Genomic DNA, 19,687 nt, shown 5'->3' with positions numbered 1-19,687 from the left:
CCTGCCCCAGTGTCACTGACCTGCCTGGGAGCTGCTCATGCCTACGTACTGCCTGTCCCAGTGTCACTGACCTGCCTGGGAGCTGCTCATGCCTACGTACTGCCTGTCCCAGTGTCACTGACCTGCCCGGGAGCTGCTCATGCCTACGTACTGCCTGTCCCAGTGTCACTGACCTGCCTGGGAGCTGCTCATGCCTACGTACTGCCTGCCCCAGTGTCACTGACCTGCCTGGGAGCTGCTCATACCTACGTACTGCCTGCCCCAGTGTCACTGACCTGCCTGGGAGCTGCTCATGCCTACGTACTGCCTGCCCCAGTGTCACTGACCTGCCTGGGAGCTGCTCATGCCTACGTACTGCCTGTCCCAGTGTCACTGACCTGCCCGGGAGCTGCTCATACCTACGTACTGCCTGTCCCAGTGTCACTGACCTGCCCGGGAGCTGCTCATGCCTACGTACTGCCTGTCCCAGTGTCACTGACCTGCCTGGGAGCTGCTCATGCCTACGTACTGCCTGCCCCAGTGTCACTGACCTGCCTGGGAGCTGCTCATAACTACGTACTGCCTGCCCCAGTGTCACTGACCTGCCTGGGAGCTGCTCATGCCTACGTACTGCCTGCCCCAGTGTCACTGACCTGCCTGGGAGCTGCTCATAACTACGTACTGCCTGCCCCAGTGTCACTGACCTGCCTGGGAGCTGCTCATATCTACGTACTGCCTGCCCCAGTGTCACTGACCTGCCTGGGAGCTGCTCATGCCTAAGTACTGCCTGTCCCAGTGTCAGCGACCTGCCTGGGAGCTGCTCATGCCTACGTACTGCCTGCCCCAGTGTCACTGACCTGCCTGGGAGCTGCTCATGCCTACGTACTGCCTGTCCCAGTGTCAGTGACCTGCCTGGGAGCTGCTCATGCCTACGTACTGCCTGCCCCAGTGACACTGACCTGCCTGGGAGCTGCTCATGCCTACGTACTGCCTGCCCCAGTGTCACTGACCTGCCTGGGAGCTGCTCATGCCTACGTACTGCCTGCTCCAGTGTCACTGACCTGCCTGGGAGCTGCTCATGCCTACGTACTGCCTGCCCCAGTGACACTGACCTGCCTGGGAGATGCTCATGCCTACGTACTGCCTGCCCCAGTGTCACTGACCTGCCTGGGAGCTGCTCATGCCTACGTACTGCCTGCCCCAGTGTCACTGACCTTTCTGGGAGCTGTTCATGCCTACGTACTGCCTGCCCCAGTGTCACTGACCTGCCTGGGAGCTGCTCATGCCTACGTACTGCCTGCCCCAGTGTCACTGACCTGCCTGGGAGCTGCTCATACCTACGTACTGCCTGCCCCAGTGTCACTGACCTGCCTGGGAGCTGCTCATGCCTACGTACTGCCTGCCCCAGTGTCACTGACCTGCCTGGGAGCTGCTCATGCCTACGTACTGCCTGCCCCTATGTGTCACTGACCTGCCTGGGAGATGCTCGTGCCTACGTACTGCCTGCCCCAGTGTCACTGACCTGCCTGGGAGCTGCTCATGCCTACGTACTGCCTGCCTGTCCCAGTGTCACTGACCTGCCTGGGAGCTGCTCATGCCTACGTACTGCCTGCCCCAGTGTCACTGACCTGCCTGGGAGCTGCTCATGCCTACGTACTGCCTGCCCCAGTGTCACTGACCTGCCTGGGAGCTGCTCATGCCTACGTACTGCCTGCCCCAGTGTCACTGACCTGCCTGGGAGCTGCTCATAACTACGTACTGCCTGTCCCAGTGTCACTGACCTGCCTGGGAGCTGCTCATGCCTACGTACTGCCTGCCCCAGTGTCACTGACCTGCCTGGGAGCTGCTCATGCCTACGCACTGCCTGCCCCAGTGTCACTGACCTGCCTGGGAGCTGCTCATGCCTACGTACTGCCTGTCCCAATGTCACTGACCTGCCTGGGAGCTGCTCATGCCTACGTACTGCCTGTCCCAGTGTCACTGACCTGCCTGGGAGCTGCTCGTGCCTACGTACTGCCTGTCCCAGTGTCACTGACCTGCCTGGGAGCTGCTCATGCCTACGTACTGCCTGTCCCAGTGTCACTGACCTGCCTGGGAGCTGCTCATGCCTACGTACTGCCTGTCCCAGTGTCACTGACCTGCCTGGGAGCTGCTCATGCCTACGTACTGCCTGTCCCAGTGTCACTGACCTGCCTGGGAGCTGCTCATGCCTACGTACTGCCTGCCCCAGTGTCACTGACCTGCCTGGGAGCAGCTCGTGCCTACGTACTGCCTGTCCCAGTGTCACTGACCTGCCTGGGAGCTGCTCATGCCTACGTACTGCCTGCCCCAGTGACACTGACCTGCCTGGGAGCTGCTCATGCCTACGTACTGCCTGTCCCAGTGTCAGTGACCTGCCTGGGAGCTGCTCATACCTACGTACTGCCTGCCCCAGTGTCACTGACCTGCCTGGGAGCTGCTCATACCTACGTACTGCCTGCCCCAGTGACACTGACCTGCCTGGGAGCTGCTCATGCCTACGTACTGCCTGTCCCAGTGTCAGTGACCTGCCTGGGAGCTGCTCATGCCTACGTACTGCCTGCCCCAGTGTCACTGACCTGCCTGGGAGCTGCTCATGCCTACGTACTGCCTGCCCCAGTGTCACTGACCTGCCTGGGAGCTGCTGATGCCTACGTACTGCCTGTCCCAGTGTCACTGACCTGCCTGGGAGCTGCTCATGCCTACATACTGCCTGCCCCAGTGTCACTGACCTGCCTGGGAGCTGCTCATGCCTACGTACTGCCTGCCCCAGTGTCACTGACCTGCCTGGGAGCTGCTCATGCCTACGTACTGCCTGCCCCAGTGTCACTGACCTGTCTGGGAGATGCTCATGTCTACGTACTGCCTGTCCCAGTGTCACTGACCTGCCTGGGAGCTTCTGATGCCCGCGTACTGCCTGTCCCAGTGTTACTGACCTGCTTGGGAGCTGCTCATGCCTACGTACTGCCTGTCCCAGTGTCACTGACCTGTCTGGGAGCTGCTCATGCCTACGTACTGCCTGCCCCAGTGTCACTGACCTGCCTGGGAGCTGCTGATGCCTACGTACTGCCTGCCCCAGTGTCACTGACCTGCCTGGGAGCTGCTCATGCCTACGTACTGCCTGTCCCAGTGTCACTGACCTGTCTGGGAGATGCTCATGTCTACGTACTGCCTGTCCCAGTGTCACTGACCTGCCTGGGAGCTTCTGATGCCCGCGTACTGCCTGTCCCAGTGTTACTGACCTGTCTGGGAGCTGCTCATGCCTACGTACTGCCTGCCCCAGTGTCACTGACCTGCCTGGGAGCTGCTCATGCCTACGTACTGCCTGTCCCAGTGTTACTGACCTGCTTGGGAGCTGCTCATGCCTACGTACTGCCTGTCCCAGTGTCACTGACCTGCTTGGGAGCTGCTCTCTCCGTCCCCGCTCTGGGCGCCAGGCGCAGCGCCACGGTCTGAATCCTCCTCTTCTTTGACCTTAACATTAAGTTCCAAGTTTTTGGAGCCTGTGAAACGCGACAAGTGATCATTAGTACGAATCAGGGGAGAGGATGGCACGGGGGGGGGGGGGAGAGGCTGCAAGGAGGGAAGAGTGAGTGGGCAGAGGTTCTGGCACAGGGGGGGGGGGGGGGGTGAAGAGTCAGGCGGGGAAGAGAGAGCCAGTGCGGCGGGAAGAGAAAACGAGTCAGGCGGGGTAGAGAAAGCGAGTCAGGCGGGCGGGGAAGAGTGAGTCAGGCGGGGAAAGAGAGACGGGGCGTGGTAGGGAATCCCAGAGTCTTGTGCGTTTCCAGCAGCAGACACAGCTGCTCATACCTACGTACAGCCTGCCCCAGTATTATTGACCAGCCCGGGAGCTGCTCATGCCTACGTACTGCCTGCCCCAGTATTATTGACCAGCCTGGGAGCTGCTCATGCTTACGTACTGCCTGCCCCAGTGTCACTGACCTGCCTGGGAGCTGCTCATACCTACGTACTGCCTGCCCCAGTGTCACTGACCTGGCTGGGAGCTGCTCATGCCTACGTACTGCCTGTCCCAGTGTCACTGACCTGCCTGGGAGCTGCTCATGCCTACGTACTGCCTGCCTGTCCCAGTGTCACTGACCTGCCTGGGAGCTGCTCATACCTACGTACTGCCTGCCCCAGTGTCACTGACCTGCCTGGGAGCTGCTCATGCTTACGTACTGCCTGCCCCAGTGTCACTGACCTGCCTGGGAGCTGCTCATGCCTACGTACTGCCTGCCCCAGTGTCACTGACCTGCCTGGGAGCTGCTCATGCCTACGTACTGCCTGTCCCAGTGTCACTGACCTGTCTGGGAGCTGCTCATGCCTACGTACTGCCTGCCCCAGTGTCACTGACCTGCCTGGGAGCTGCTCATGCCTACGTACTGCCTGCCCCAGTGTCACTGACCTGCCTGAGAGCTGCTCATGCCTACGTACTGCCTGTCCCAGTGTCACTGACCTGCTTGGGAGCTGCTCATGCCTACGTACTGCCTGTCCCAGTGTCACTGACTTGCCTGAGAGCTGCTCATGCCTACGTACTGCCTGCCCCAGTGTCACTGACCTGCCTGAGAGCTGCTCATGCCTACGTACTGCCTGTCCCAGTGTCACTGACCTGCCTGGGAGCTGCTCATGCCTACGTACTGCCTGCCCCAGTGTCACTGACCTGCCTGAGAGCTGCTCATGCCTACGTACTGCCTGCCCCAGTGTCACTGACCTGCCTGAGAGCTGCTCATGCCTACGTACTGCCTGTCCCCGTGTCACTGACCTGCCTGGGAGCTGCTCATACCTACGTACTGCCTGCCCCAGTGTCACTGACCTGCCTGGGAGCTGCTCATGCCTACGTACTGCCTGTCCCAGTGTCACTGACCTGCCTGAGAGCAGCTCATGCCTACGTACTGCCTGTCCCAGTGTCACTGACCTGCCTGGGAGCTGCTCATGCCTACGTACTGCCTGTCCCAGTGTCACTGACCTGCCTGGGAGCTGCTCATACCTACGTACTGCCTGTCCCAGTGTCACTGACCTGCCTGGGAGCTGCTCATACCTACGTACTGCCTGCCCCAGTGTCACTGACCTGCCTGGGAGCTGCTCATGCCTACGTACTGCCTGTCCCAGTGTCACTGACCTGCCTGGGAGCTGCTCATGCCTACGTACTGCCTGCTCCAGTGTCACTGACCTGCCTGGGAGCTGCTCATGCCTACGTACTGCCTGCCCCAGTGTCACTGACCTGCCTGGGAGCTGCTCATGCCTACGTACTGCCTGTCCCAGTGTCACTGACCTGCCTGGGAGCTGCTCATGCCTACGTACTGCCTGCCCCAGTGTCACTGACCTGCCTGGGAGCTGCTCATGCCTACGTACTGCCTGCCCCAGTGTCACTGACCTGCCTGGGAGCTGCTGATGCCTACGTACTGCCTGCCCCAGTGTCACTGACCTGCCTGGGAGCTGCTCTCTCCGTCCCCGCTCTGGGCGCCAGGCGCAGCGTCACGGTCTGAATCCTCCTCTTCTTTGACCTTAACATTAAGTTCCAAGTTTTTGGAGCCTGTGAAACGCGACAAGTGATCATTAGTACGAATCAGGGGAGAGGACGGCAGTGGGGGGCTGGGGGGGATGCTGGCAGGAGGGAAGAGTGAGAGGGCAGAGGCTCTGGCACAGGGGGGGAGGGGGTGGGGGGTGAAGAGTCAGGCGGGGAAGAGTGAGAGCGAGTTAGGCAGGGAAGAGAGAGCGCGAGTCAGGCGGGGAAGAGAGAGCGCGAGTCAGGCGGGGAAGAGAGAGAGCGAGTCAGGCCAGGAAGAGAGCGAGTCAGGCGGGGAAGAGAGCGAGTCTGGCTGGGAAGAGAGAGCGAGTCAGGCGGGGAAGAGAGAGAGCGAGTCAGGCGGGGAAGAGAGAGAGCGAGTCAGGCGGGGAAGAGAGAGCGAGTCAGGCGGGGAAGAGAGCGAGTCAGGCGGGGAAGAGAGCGAGTCAGGCGGGGAAGAGAGCGAGTCAGGCGGGGAAGAGAGCGAGTCAGGCGGGGAAGAGAGCGAGTCAGGCGGGGAAGAAAGCGAGTCAGGCGGGGAAGAGAGCGAGTCAGGCGGGGAAGAGAGCGAGTCAGGCGGAGAAGAGAGCGAGTCAGGCGAGGAAGAGAGCGAGTCAGGCGGGGAAGAGAGCGAGTCAGGCGCGGGAAGAGAGCCAGTCAGGCGGGGAAGAGAGCGAGTCAGGCGGGGAAGAGAGATAGTCAGGCGGGGAAGAGAGAGAGTCAGGCGGGGAAGAGAGAGAGTTAGGCCGGGAAGAGAGAGAGCGAGAATGCGGGGAAGAGAGAGCGAGTCAGGCGGGGAAGAGAGAGCGAGTCAGGCGGGGAAGACAGAGCGAGTCAGGCGGGGAAGAGAGAGCGAGTCAGGCGGGGAAGAGAGAGCGAGTCAGGCGGGGAAGAGAGAGCGAGTCAGGCGGGGAAGAGAGCGAGTCAGGCGGGGAAGAGAGAGCGAGTCACGCGGGGAAGAGAGAGCGAGTCAGGCGGGGAAGAGAGAGCGAGTCACGCGGGGAAGAGAGAGACGGGGTGTGGTAGGGAATTCCAGAATCTTGTGCGTTTCCAGCAGCAGACACAGCTGCTCATGCCTACGTACTGCCTGCCCCAGTGTCACTGACCTGCCTGGGAGCTGCTCATGCTTACGTACTGCCTGCCCCAGTGTCACTGACCTGCCTGGGAGCTGCTCATACCTACGTACTGCCTGCCCCAGTGTCACTGACCTGCCTGGGAGCTGCTCATACCTACGTCCTGCCTGCCCCAGTGTCACTGACCTGCCTGGGAGATGCTCATGCCTATGTACTGCCTGCCCCAGTGTCACTGACCTGCCTGGGAGATGCTCATGCCTACGTACTGCCTGCCCCAGTGTCACTGACCTGCCTGGGAGCTGCTCATGCCTACGTACTGCCTGCCCCAGTATCACTGACCTGCCTGGGAGCAGCTCATACCTACGTACTGCCTGCCTGTCCCAGTGTCACTGACCTGCCTGGGAGCTGCTCGTGCCTACGTACTGCCTGCCCCAGTGTCACTGACCTGCCTGGGAGCTGCTCATGCCTACGTACTGCCTGTCCCAATGTCACTGACCTGCCTGGGAGCTGCTCATACCTACGTACTGCCTGTCCCAGTGTCACTGACCTGCCTGGGAGCTGCTCATGCCTACGTACTGCCTGCCCCAGTGTCACTGACCTGCCTGGGAGCTGCTCATGCCTACGTACTGCCTGTCCCAATGTCACTGACCTGCCTGGGAGCTGCTCATGCCTACGTACTGCCTGCCCCAGTGTCACTGACCTGCCTGGGAGCTGCTCATGCCTACGTACTGCCTGCCCCAGTGTCACTGACCTGCCTGGGAGCTGCTCATGCCTACGTACTGCCTGTCCCAGTGTCACTGACCTGCCTGGGAGCTGCTCATGCCTACGTACTGCCTGTCCCAGTGTCACTGACCTGCCTGGGAGCTGCTCATGCCTACGTACTGCCTGTCCCAGTGTCACTGACCTGCCTGGGAGCTGCTCATGCCTACGTACTGCCTGTCCCAGTGTCACTGACCTGCCTGGGAGCTGCTCATGCCTACATACTGCCTGCCCCAGTGTCACTGACCTGCCTGGGAGCTGCTCATGCCTACATACTGCCTGTCCCAGTGTCACTGACCTGCCTGGGAGCTGCTCATGCCTACGTACTGCCTGCCCCAGTGTCACTGACCTGCCTGGGAGCTGCTCATGCCTACATACTGCCTGCCCCAGTGTCACTGAACTGCCTGGGGAGCTGCTCATGCCTACGTACTGCCTGCCCCAGTGACACTGACCTGCCTGGGAGATGCTCATGCCTACGTACTGCCAGTCCCAGTGTCACTGACCTGCCTGGGAGCTGCTCGTGCCTACGTACTGCCTGCCCCAGTGTCACTGACCTGCCTGGGAGCTGCTCATGCCTACGTACTGCCTGTCCCAGTGTCACTGACCTGCCTGGGAGCTGCTCGTGCCTACGTACTGCCTGCCCCAGTGTCACTGACCTGCCTGGGAGCTGCTCATGCCTACGTACTGCCTGCCCCAGTGTCACTGACCTGCCTGGGAGCTGCTCATGCCTACGTACTGCCTGTCCCAGTGTCACTGACCTGCCTGGGAGCTGCTCATGCCTACGTACTGCCTGCCCCAGTGTCACTGACCTGCCTGGGAGCTGCTCATGCCTACGTACTGCCTGCCCCAGTGTCACTGACCTGCCTGGGAGCTGCTCATGCCTACGTACTGCCTGCCCCAGTGTCACTGACCTGCCTGGGAGCTGCTCATGCCTACGTACTGCCTGTCCCAGTGTCACTGACCTGCCTGGGAGCTGCTCATGCCTACGTACTGCCTGCCCCAGTGTCACTGACCTGCCTGGGAGCTGCTCATGCCTACGTACTGCCTGTCCCAGTGTCACTGACCTGCCTGGGAGCTGCTCATGCCTACGTACTGCCTGCCCCTGTGTCACTGACCTGCCTGGGAGCTGCTGATGCCTACGTACTGCCTGCCCCAGTGTCACTGACCTGCCTGGGAGCTGCTCATGCCTACGTACTGCCTGCTCCAGTGTCACTGACCTGCCTGGGAGCTGCTCATGCCTACGTACTGCCTGTCCCAGTGTCAGGCACCTGCCTGGGAGCTGCTCATGCCTACGTACTGCCTGTCCCAGTGTCACTGACCTGCCTGGGAGCTGCTCATGCCTACGTACTGCCTGCCCCTGTGTCACTGACCTGCCTGGGAGCTGCTGATGCCTACGTACTGCCTGTCCCAGTGTCACTGACCTGCCTGGGAGATACTCATGTCTACGTACTGCCTGTCCCAGTGTCACTGACCTGCCTGGGAGCTTCTGATGCCCGCGTACTGCCTGTCCCAGTGTTACTGACCTGCTTGGGAGCTGCTCATGCCTACGTACTGCCTGTCCCAGTGTCACTGACCTGCTTGGGAGCTGCTCTCTTCGTCCCTGCTCTGGGCGCCAGGCGCAGCGTCACGGTCTGAATCCTCCTCTTCTTTGACCTTAACATTAAGTTCCAAGTTTTTGGAGCCTGTGAAACGCGACAAGTGATCATTAGTACGAATCAGGGGAGAGGATGGCACGGGGGGGGGAGGACAGGCTGCAAGGAGGGAAGAGTGAGTGGGCAGAGGCTCTGGCACAGGGGGGGGGGGGGGGTGAAGAGTCAGGCGGGGAAGAGAGAGCCAGTGCGGCGGGAAGAGAAAACGAGTCAGGCGGGGAAGAGAAAGCGAGTCAGGCGGGGAAGAGAAAGCGAGTCAGGCGGGCGGGGAAGAGTGAGTCAGGCGGGGAAAGAGAGACGGGGCGTGGTAGGGAATCCCAGAGTCTTGTGCGTTTCCAGCAGCAGACACAGCTGCTCCTACCTACGTACTGCCTGCCCCAGTGACACTGACCTGCCTGGGAGCTGCTCATGCCTACGTACTGCTTGCCCCAGTGTCACTGACCTGCCTGGGAGCTGCTCATGTCTACGTACTGCCTGTCCCAGTGTCACTGACCTGCCTGGGAGCTGCTCATGCCTACGTACTGCCTGTCCCAGTGTCACTGACCTGCCTGGGAGCTGCTCATGCCTACGTACTGCCTGTCCCAGTGTCACTGACCTGCCTGGGAGCTGCTCATGCCTACGTACTGCCTGCCCCAGTATCACTGACCTGCCTGGGAGCAGCTCATACCTACGTACTGCCTGCCCCAGTGTCACTGACCTGCCTGGGAGCTGCTCATGCCTACGTACTGCCTGCCCCAGTGTCACTGACCTGCCTGGGAGCTGCTGATGCCTACGTACTGCCTGTCCCAGTGTCACTGACCTGCCTGGGAGCTGCTCATGCCTACATACTGCCTGCCCCAGTGTCACTGACCTGCCTGGGAGCTGCTCATGCCTACGTACTGCCTGCCCCAGTGTCACTGACCTGCCTGGGAGCTGCTCATGCCTACGTACTGCCTGCCCCAGTGTCACTGACCTGTCTGGGAGATGCTCATGTCTACGTACTGCCTGTCCCAGTGTCACTGACCTGCCTGGGAGCTTCTGATGCCCGCGTACTGCCTGTCCCAGTGTTACTGACCTGCTTGGGAGCTGCTCATGCCTACGTACTGCCTGTCCCAGTGTCACTGACCTGTCTGGGAGCTGCTCATGCCTACGTACTGCCTGCCCCAGTGTCACTGACCTGCCTGGGAGCTGCTGATGCCTACGTACTGCCTGCCCCAGTGTCACTGACCTGCCTGGGAGCTGCTCATGCCTACGTACTGCCTGTCCCAGTGTCACTGACCTGTCTGGGAGATGCTCATGTCTACGTACTGCCTGTCCCAGTGTCACTGACCTGCCTGGGAGCTTCTGATGCCTACGTACTGCCTGCCCCAGTATCACTGACCTGCCTGGGAGCTGCTCATGCCTACGTACTGCCTGTCCCAGTGTCACTGACCTGCCTGGGAGCTGCTCATGCCTACGTACTGCCTGCCCCAGTGTCACTGACCTGCCTGGGAGCTGCTCATGCCTACGTACTGCCTGTCCCAGTGTCACTGACCTGCCTGGGAGCTGCTCATGCCTACGTACTGCCTGTCCCAGTGTCACTGACCTGCTTGGGAGCTGCTCTCTCCGTCCCCGCTCTGGGCGCCAGGCGCAGCGCCACGGTCTGAATCCTCCTCTTCTTTGACCTTAACATTAAGTTCCAAGTTTTTGGAGCCTGTGAAACGCGACAAGTGATCATTAGTACGAATCAGGGGAGAGGATGGCACGGGGGGGGGGGGGGAGAGGCTGCAAGGAGGGAAGAGTGAGTGGGCAGAGGTTCTGGCACAGGGGGGGGGGGGGTGAAGAGTCAGGCGGGGAAGAGAGAGCCAGTGCGGCGGGAAGAGAAAACGAGTCAGGCGGGGTAGAGAAAGCGAGTCAGGCGGGCGGGGAAGAGTGAGTCAGGCGGGGAAAGAGAGACGGGGCGTGGTAGGGAATCCCAGAGTCTTGTGCGTTTCCAGCAGCAGACACAGCTGCTCCTACCTACGTACAGCCTGCCCCAGTATTATTGACCAGCCCGGGAGCTGCTCATGCTTACGTACTGCCTGCCCCAGTGTCACTGACCTGCCTGGGAGCTGCTCATGCCTACGTACTGCCTGCCCCAGTGTCACTGACCTGCCTGGGAGCTGCTCATGCCTACGTACTGCCTGCCCCAGTGTCACTGACCTGCCTGGGAGATGCTCATGCCTACGTACTGCCTGCCCCAGTGTCACTGACCTGCCTGGGAGCTGCTCATGCCTACGTACTGCCTGTCCCAGTGTCACTGACCTGCCTGGGAGCTGCTCATGCCTACGTACTGCCTGCCCCAGTGTCACTGACCTGCCTGGGAGCTGCTCATGCCTACGTACTGCCTGTCCCAGTGTCACTGACCTGCCTGGGAGCTGCTCATGCCTACGTACTGCCTGCCCCAGTGTCACTGACCTGCCTGGGAGCTGCTCATGCCTACGTACTGCCTGCCCCAGTGTCACTGACCTGCCTGGGAGCTGCTCATGCCTACGTACTGCCTGTCCCAGTGTCACTGACCTGCCTGGGAGCTGCTCATGCCTACGTACTGCCTGTCCCAGTGTCACTGACCTGCCTGGGAGCTGCTCATGCCTACGTACTGCCTGCCCCAGTGTCACTGACCTGCCTGGGAGCTGCTCATACCTACGTACTGCCTGTCCCAGTGTCACTGACCTGCCTGGGAGCTGCTCATGCCTACGTACTGCCTGCCCCAGTGTCACTGACCTGGCTGGGAGCTGCTCATGCCTACGTACTGCCTGTCCCAGTGTCACTGACCTGCCTGGGAGCTGCTCATGCCTACGTACTGCCTGCCTGTCCCAGTGTCACTGACCTGCCTGGGAGCTGCTCATGCCTACGTACTGCCTGCCCCAGTGTCACTGACCTGCCTGGGAGCTGCTCATGCTTACGTACTGCCTGCCCCAGTGTCACTGACCTGCCTGGGAGCTGCTCATGCCTACGTACTGCCTGCCCCAGTGTCACTGACCTGCCTGGGAGCTGCTCATGCCTACGTACTGCCTGTCCCAGTGTCACTGACCTGTCTGGGAGCTGCTCATGCCTACGTACTGCCTGTCCCAGTGTCACTGACCTGCCTGGGAGCTGCTCATACCTACGTACTGCCTGTCCCAGTGTCACTGACCTGCCTGGGAGCTGCTCATACCTACGTACTGCCTGCCCCAGTGTCACTGACCTGCCTGGGAGCTGCTCATGCCTACGTACTGCCTGTCCCAGTGTCACTGACCTGCCTGAGAGCTGCTCATGCCTACGTACTGCCTGCCCCAGTGTCACTGACCTGCCTGAGAGCTGCTCATGCCTACGTACTGCCTGTCCCCGTGTCACTGACCTGCCTGGGAGCTGCTCATGCCTACGTACTGCCTGTCCCAGTGTCACTGACCTGCCTGGGAGCTGCTCATACCTACGTACTGCCTGTCCCAGTGTCACTGACCTGCCTGGGAGCTGCTCATACCTACGTACTGCCTGCCCCAGTGTCACTGACCTGCCTGGGAGCTGCTCATGCCTACGTACTGCCTGTCCCAGTGTCACTGACCTGCCTGGGAGCTGCTCATGCCTACGTACTGCCTGCTCCAGTGTCACTGACCTGCCTGGGAGCTGCTCATGCCTACGTACTGCCTGCCCCAGTGTCACTGACCTGCCTGGGAGCTGTTCATGCCTACGTACTGCCTGTCCCAGTGTCACTGACCTGCCTGGGAGCTGCTCATGCCTACGTACTGCCTGCCCCAGTGTCACTGACCTGCCTGGGAGCTGCTCATGCCTACGTACTGCCTGCCCCAGTGTCACTGACCTGCCTGGGAGCTGCTGATGCCTACGTACTGCCTGCCCCAGTGTCACTGACCTGCCTGGGAGCTGCTCTCTCCGTCCCCGCTCTGGGCGCCAGGCGCAGCGTCACGGTCTGAATCCTCCTCTTCTTTGACCTTAACATTAAGTTCCAAGTTTTTGGAGCCTGTGAAACGCGACAAGTGATCATTAGTACGAATCAGGGGAGAGGACGGCAGTGGGGGGCTGGGGGGGATGCTGGCAGGAGGGAAGAGTGAGAGGGCAGAGGCTCTGGCACAGGGGGGGAGGGGGTGGGGGGTGAAGAGTCAGGCGGGGAAGAGTGAGAGCGAGTTAGGCAGGGAAGAGAGAGCGCGAGTCAGGCGGGGAAGAGAGAGCGCGAGTCAGGCGGGGAAGAGAGAGAGCGAGTCAGGCCAGGAAGAGAGCGAGTCAGGCGGGGAAGAGAGCGAGTCTGGCTGGGAAGAGAGAGCGAGTCAGGCGGGGAAGAGAGAGAGCGAGTCAGGCGGGGAAGAGAGAGAGCGAGTCAGGCGGGGAAGAGAGAGCGAGTCAGGCGGGGAAGAGAGCGAGTCAGGCGGGGAAGAGAGCGAGTCAGGCGGGGAAGAGAGCGAGTCAGGCGGGGAAGAGAGCGAGTCAGGCGGGGAAGAGAGCGAGTCAGGCGGGGAAGAAAGCGAGTCAGGCGGGGAAGAGAGCGAGTCAGGCGGGGAAGAGAGCGAGTCAGGCGGGGAAGAGAGCGAGTCAGGCGAGGAAGAGAGCGAGTCAGGCGGGGAAGAGAGCGAGTCAGGCGCGGGAAGAGAGCCAGTCAGGCGGGGAAGAGAGCGAGTCAGGCGGGGAAGAGAGATAGTCAGGCGGGGAAGAGAGAGAGTCAGGCGGGGAAGAGAGAGAGTTAGGCCGGGAAGAGAGAGAGCGAGAATGCGGGGAAGAGAGAGCGAGTCAGGCGGGGAAGAGAGAGCGAGTCAGGCGGGGAAGACAGAGCGAGTCAGGCGGGGAAGAGAGAGCGAGTCAGGCGGGGAAGAGAGAGCGAGTCAGGCGGGGAAGAGAGAGCGAGTCAGGCGGGGAAGAGAGCGAGTCAGGCGGGGAAGAGAGAGCGAGTCACGCGGGGAAGAGAGAGCGAGTCAGGCGGGGAAGAGAGAGCGAGTCACGCGGGGAAGAGAGAGACGGGGTGTGGTAGGGAATTCCAGAATCTTGTGCGTTTCCAGCAGCAGACACAGCTGCTCATGCCTACGTACAGCCTGCCCCAGTATTATTGACCAGCCCGGGAGCTGCTCATGCTTACGTACTGCCTGCCCCAGTGTCACTGACCTGCCTGGGAGCTGTTCATGACTACGTCCTGCCTGCCCCAGTGTCACTGACCTGCCTGGGAGATGCTCATGCCTATGTACTGCCTGCCCCAGTGTCACTGACCTGCCTGGGAGATGCTCATGCCTACGTACTGCCTGCCCCAGTGTCACTGACCTGCCTGGGAGCTGCTCATGCCTACGTACTGCCTGCCCCAGTATCACTGACCTGCCTGGGAGCAGCTCATACCTACGTACTGCCTGCCTGTCCCAGTGTCACTGACCTGCCTGGGAGCTGCTCGTGCCTACGTACTGCCTGCCCCAGTGTCACTGACCTGCCTGGGAGCTGCTCATGCCTACGTACTGCCTGTCCCAATGTCACTGACCTGCCTGGGAGCTGCTCATACCTACGTACTGCCTGTCCCAGTGTCACTGACCTGCCTGGGAGCTGCTCATGCCTACGTACTGCCTGCCCCAGTGTCACTGACCTGCCTGGGAGCTGCTCATGCCTACGTACTGCCTGTCCCAATGTCACTGACCTGCCTGGGAGCTGCTCATGCCTACGTACTGCCTGCCCCAGTGTCACTGACCTGCCTGGGAGCTGCTCATGCCTACGTACTGCCTGCCCCAGTGTCACTGACCTGCCTGGGAGCTGCTCATGCCTACGTACTGCCTGTCCCAGTGTCACTGACCTGCCTGGGAGCTGCTCATGCCTACGTACTGCCTGTCCCAGTGTCACTGACCTGCCTGGGAGCTGCTCATGCCTACGTACTGCCTGTCCCAGTGTCACTGACCTGCCTGGGAGCTGCTCATGCCTACGTACTGCCTGCCCCAGTGACACTGACCTGCCTGGGAGATGCTCATGCCTACGTACTGCCAGTCCCAGTGTCACTGACCTGCCTGGGAGCTGCTCGTGCCTACGTACTGCCTGCCCCAGTGTCACTGACCTGCCTGGGAGCTGCTCATGCCTACGTACTGCCTGTCCCAGTGTCACTGACCTGCCTGGGAGCTGCTCGTGCCTACGTACTGCCTGCCCCAGTGTCACTGACCTGCCTGGGAGCTGCTCATGCCTACGTACTGCCTGCCCCAGTGTCACTGACCTGCCTGGGAGCTGCTCATGCCTACGTACTGCCTGTCCCAGTGTCACTGACCTGCCTGGGAGCTGCTCATGCCTACGTACTGCCTGCCCCAGTGTCACTGACCTGCCTGGGAGCTGCTCATGCCTACGTACTGCCTGCCCCAGTGTCACTGACCTGCCTGGGAGCTGCTCATGCCTACGTACTGCCTGCCCCAGTGTCACTGACCTGCCTGGGAGCTGCTCATGCCTACGTACTGCCTGTCCCAGTGTCACTGACCTGCCTGGGAGCTGCTCATGCCTACGTACTGCCTGCCCCAGTGTCACCGACATGCCTGGGAGCTGCTCATGCCTACGTACTGCCTGTCCCAGTGTCACTGACCTGCCTGGGAGCTGCTCATGCCTACGTACTGCCTGCTCCAGTGTCACTGACCTGCCTGGGAGCTGCTCATGCCTACGTACTGCCTGCCCCAGTGTCACTGACCTGCCTGGGAGCTGCTCATGCCTACGTACTGCCTGCCCCTGTGTCACTGACCTGCCTGGGAGCTGCTGATGCCTACGTACTGCCTGCCCCAGTGTCACTGACCTGCCTGGGAGCTGCTCATGCCTACGTACTGCCTGCTCCAGTGTCACTGACCTGCCTGGGAGCTGCTCATGCCTACGTACTGCCTGCCCCAGTGTCACTGACCTGCCTGGGAGCTGCTCATGCCTACGTACTGCCTGCCCCTGTGTCACTGACCTGCCTGGGAGCTGCTGATGCCTACGTACTGCCTGTCCCAGTGTCACTGACCTGCCTGGGAGATGCTCATGTCTACGTACTGCCTGTCCCAGTGTCACTGACCTGCCTGGGAGCTTCTGATGCCCGCGTACTGCCTGTCCCAGTGTTACTGACCTGCTTGGGAGCTGCTCATGCCTACGTACTGCCTGTCCCAGTGTCACTGACCTGCTTGGGAGCTGCTCTCTTCGTCCCTGCTCTGGGCGCCAGGCGCAGCGTCACGGTCTGAATCCTCCTCTTCTTTGACCTTAACATTAAGTTCCAAGTTTTTGGAGCCTGTGAAACGCGACAAGTGATCATTAGTACGAATCAGGGGAGAGGATGGCACGGGGGGGGGAGGACAGGCTGCAAGGAGGGAAGAGTGAGTGGGCAGAGGCTCTGGCACAGGGGGGGGGGGGGGGGTGAAGAGTCAGGCGGGGAAGAGAGAGCCAGTGCGGCGGGAAGAGAAAACGAGTCAGGCGGGGAAGAGAAAGCGAGTCAGGCGGGGAAGAGAAAGCGAGTCAGGCGGGCGGGGAAGAGTGAGTCAGGCGGGGAAAGAGAGACGGGGCGTGGTAGGGAATCCCAGAGTCTTGTGCGTTTCCAGCAGCAGACACAGCTGCTCCTACCTACGTACTGCCTGCCCCAGTGACACTGACCTGCCTGGGAGCTGCTCATGCCTACGTACTGCTTGCCCCAGTGTCACTGACCTGCCTGGGAGCTGCTCATGTCTACGTACTGCCTGTCCCAGTGTCACTGACCTGCCTGGGAGCTGCTCATGCCTACGTACTGCCTGCCCCAGTATCACTGACCTGCCTGGGAGCAGCTCATACCTACGTACTGCCTGTCCCAATGTCACTGACCTGCCTGGGAGCTGCTCATGCCTACGTACTGCCTGTCCCAGTGTCACTGACCTGCCTGGGAGCTGCTCATGCCTACGTACTGCCTGTCCCAGTGTCACTGACCTGCCTGAGAGCTGCTCATGCCTACATACTGCCTGCCCCAGTGTCACTGAACTGCCTGGGAGCTGCTCATGCCTACGTACTGCCTGCCCCAGTGACACTGACCTGCCTGGGAGATGCTCATGCCTACGTACTGCCTGCCCCAGTGTCACTGACCTGCCTGGGAGCTGCTCATGCCTACGTACTGCCTGCCCCAGTGTCACTGACCTGCCTGGGAGCTGCTCATGCCTACGTACTGCCTGCCCCAGTGTCACTGACCTGCCTGGGAGATGCTCATGCTTACGTACTGCCTGTCCCAGTGTCACTGACCTGCCTGGGAGCTGCTCATGCCTACGTACTGCCTGTCCCAGTGTCACTGACCTGCCTGGGAGCTGCTCATGCCTACGTACTGCCTGCCCCAGTGTCACTGACCTGCCTGGGAGCTGCTCATGCCTACGTACTGCCTGTCCCAGTGTCACTGACCTGCCTGGGAGCTGCTCATGCCTACATACTGCGTGCCCCAGTGACACTGACCTGCCTGGGAGCTGCTCATGCCTACGTACTGCCTGCCCCAGTGTCACTGACCTGCCTGGGAGCTGCTCATGCCTACGTACTGCCTGCCCCAGTGTCACTGACCTGCCTGGGAGCTGCTCATGCCTACGTACTGCCTGTCCCAGTGTCACTGACCTGCCTGGGAGCTGCTCATGCCTACGTACTGCCTGCCCCAGTGTCACTGACCTGCCTGGGAGCAGCTCATGCCTACGTACTGCCTGCCCCAGTGTCACTGACCTGCCTGGGAGCTGCTCATGCCTACGTACTGCCTGCCCCAGTGTCAATGACCTGCCTGGGAGCTGCTCATGCCTACGTACTGCCTGCCCCTGTGTCACTGACCTGCCTGGGAGCTTCTGATGCCCGCGTACTGCCTGTCCCAGTGTTACTGACCTGCTTGGGAGCTGCTCATGCCTACGTACTGCCTGTCCCAGTGTCACTGACCTGCTTGGGAGCTGCTCTCTCCGTCCCCGCTCTGGGCGCCAGGCGCAGCATCACGGTCTGAATCCTCCTCTTCTTTGACCTTAACATTAAGTTCCAAGTTTTTGGAGTCTGTGAAACGCGACAAGTGATCATTAGTACGAATCAGGGGAGGGGATGGCACGGGGGGGGAGGACAGGCTGCAAGGAGGGAAGAGTGAGTGGGCAGAGGTTCTGGCACAGGGGAGGGTGGGGGGGGGTGAAGAGTCAGGCGGGGAAGAGAGAGCCAGTGCGGCGGGAAGAGAAAACGAGTCAGGCGGGGAAGAGAAAGCGAGTCAGGCGGAGAAGAGAGAGTGAGTCAGGCGGGGAAAGAGAGATGGGGTGTGGTAGGGAATCCCAGAGTCTTGTGCGTTTCCAGCAGCAGACACAGCTGCTCCTACCTACGTACTGCCTGCCCCAGTGTCACTGACCTGCCTGGGAGCTGCTCATGCCTACGTACTGCCTGCCCCAGTGTCACTGAACTGCCTGGGAGCTGCTCATGCCTACGTACTGCCTGCCCCAGTGACACTGACCTGCCTGGGAGCTGCTCATGCCTACGTACTGCCTGCCCCAGTGTCACTGACCTGCCTGGGAGCTGCTCATGCCTACGTACTGCCTGCCCCAGTGTCACTGACCTGCCTGGGAGCTGCTCATGCCTACGTACTGCCTGCCCCAGTGTCACTGACCTGCCTGGGAGCTGCTCATGCCTACGTACTGCCTGCCCCAGTGTCACTGACCTGCCTGGGAGCTGCTCATACCTACGTACTGCCTGCCCCAGTGACACTGACCTGCCTGGGAGCTGCTCATGCCTACGTACTGCCTGTCCCAGTATCACTGACCTGCCTGGGAGCTGCTCATGCCTACGTACTGCCTGCCCCAGTGTCACTGACCTGCCTGGGAGCTGCTCATGCCTACGTACTGCCTGCCCCAGTGTCACTGACCTGCCTGGGAGCTGCTCATGCCTACGTACTGCCTGCCCCAGTGTCACTGACCTGCCTGGGAGCTGCTCATGCCTACGTACTGCCTGCCCCAGTGTCACTGACCTGCCTGGGTGCTGCTCATGCCTACGTACTGCCTGCCCCAGTGTCACTGACCTGCCTGGGAGCTGCTCATGCCTACGTACTGCCTGTCCCACTGTCACTGACCTGTCTGGGAGCTGCTCATGCCTACGTACTGTCTGCCCCAGTGTCACTGACCTGTCTGGGAGCTGCTCATGCCTACGTACTGTCTGCCCCAGTGTCACTGACTTGCCTGGGAGCTGCTCATGCCTACGTACTGTCTGCCCCAGTGTCACTGACCTGTCTGGGAGCTGCTCATGCCTACGTACTGTCTGCCCCAGTGTCACTGACTTGCCTGGGAGCTGCTCATGCCTACGTACTGCCTGCCCCAGTGTCACTGACCTGCCTGGGAGCTGCTCGTGCCTACGTACTGCCTGCCCCAGTGTCACTGACCTGCCTGGGAGCTGCTCATGCCTACGTACTGCCTGCCCCAGTGTCCCTGACCTGCCTGGGAGCAGCTCATGCCTACGTACTGCCTGTCCCAGTGTCACTGACCTGCCTGGGAGCTGCTCATACCTACGTACTGCCTGCCCCAGTGTCACTGACCTGCCTGAGAGCTGCTCATGCCTACGTACTGCCTGTCCCAGTGTCACTGACCTGCTTGGGAGCTGCTCATGCCTACGTACTGCCTGTCCTAGTGTCACTGACCTGGCTGGGAGCTGCTCATGCCTACGTACTGCCTGTCCTAGTGTCACTGACCTGCCTGGGAGCTTCTCATGCCTACATACTGCCTGTCCCAGTGTCACTGACCTGCTTGGGAGCTGCTCATGCCTACGTACTGCCTGTCCCAGTGTCACTGACCTGCCTGGGA

The 19,687-nt window shown here is 61.2% G+C and overlaps 1 protein-coding gene across 20 annotated transcripts in view; it reads right to left on the bottom strand.

Annotated features, from left to right (window-relative positions):
- LOC142487993 (uncharacterized) overlaps positions 1 to 19,687 on the bottom strand; it is a 145,455-nt gene that overhangs the window by 75,080 nt on the left and 50,688 nt on the right. For 17 of the 20 annotated variants that reach the window (XR_012799380.1, XM_075588278.1, XM_075588273.1 and 14 more), the window contains 7 exons: positions 17,805 to 17,912; positions 16,063 to 16,170; positions 12,832 to 12,939; positions 10,549 to 10,656; positions 8,910 to 9,017; positions 5,423 to 5,530; positions 3,393 to 3,500 (listed from right to left, as the gene is read on the bottom strand). Coding sequence is in view for 19 of the 20 variants with exons in the window: in XM_075588278.1 (XP_075444393.1) it covers positions 3,393 to 3,500; positions 5,423 to 5,530; positions 8,910 to 9,017; positions 10,549 to 10,656; positions 12,832 to 12,939; positions 16,063 to 16,170; positions 17,805 to 17,912 (756 nt within the window). In the remaining variant the exon portion in view is untranslated. The remainder of the gene's footprint in view (positions 1 to 3,392; positions 3,501 to 5,422; positions 5,531 to 8,909; positions 9,018 to 10,548; positions 10,657 to 12,831; positions 12,940 to 16,062; positions 16,171 to 17,804; positions 17,913 to 19,687) is intronic. The other 3 variants (XM_075588266.1, XM_075588268.1, XM_075588262.1) reach the window with 3 other exon arrangements.

This window comes from Ascaphus truei, chromosome 2 (assembly GCF_040206685.1).
Source record: "Ascaphus truei isolate aAscTru1 chromosome 2, aAscTru1.hap1, whole genome shotgun sequence".
NCBI classification, from domain to species: domain Eukaryota; kingdom Metazoa; phylum Chordata; class Amphibia; order Anura; family Ascaphidae; genus Ascaphus; species Ascaphus truei.
Note: the sequence above shows the minus strand (reverse complement) of the source record. Positions and strands in the feature narration are given on the sequence as shown.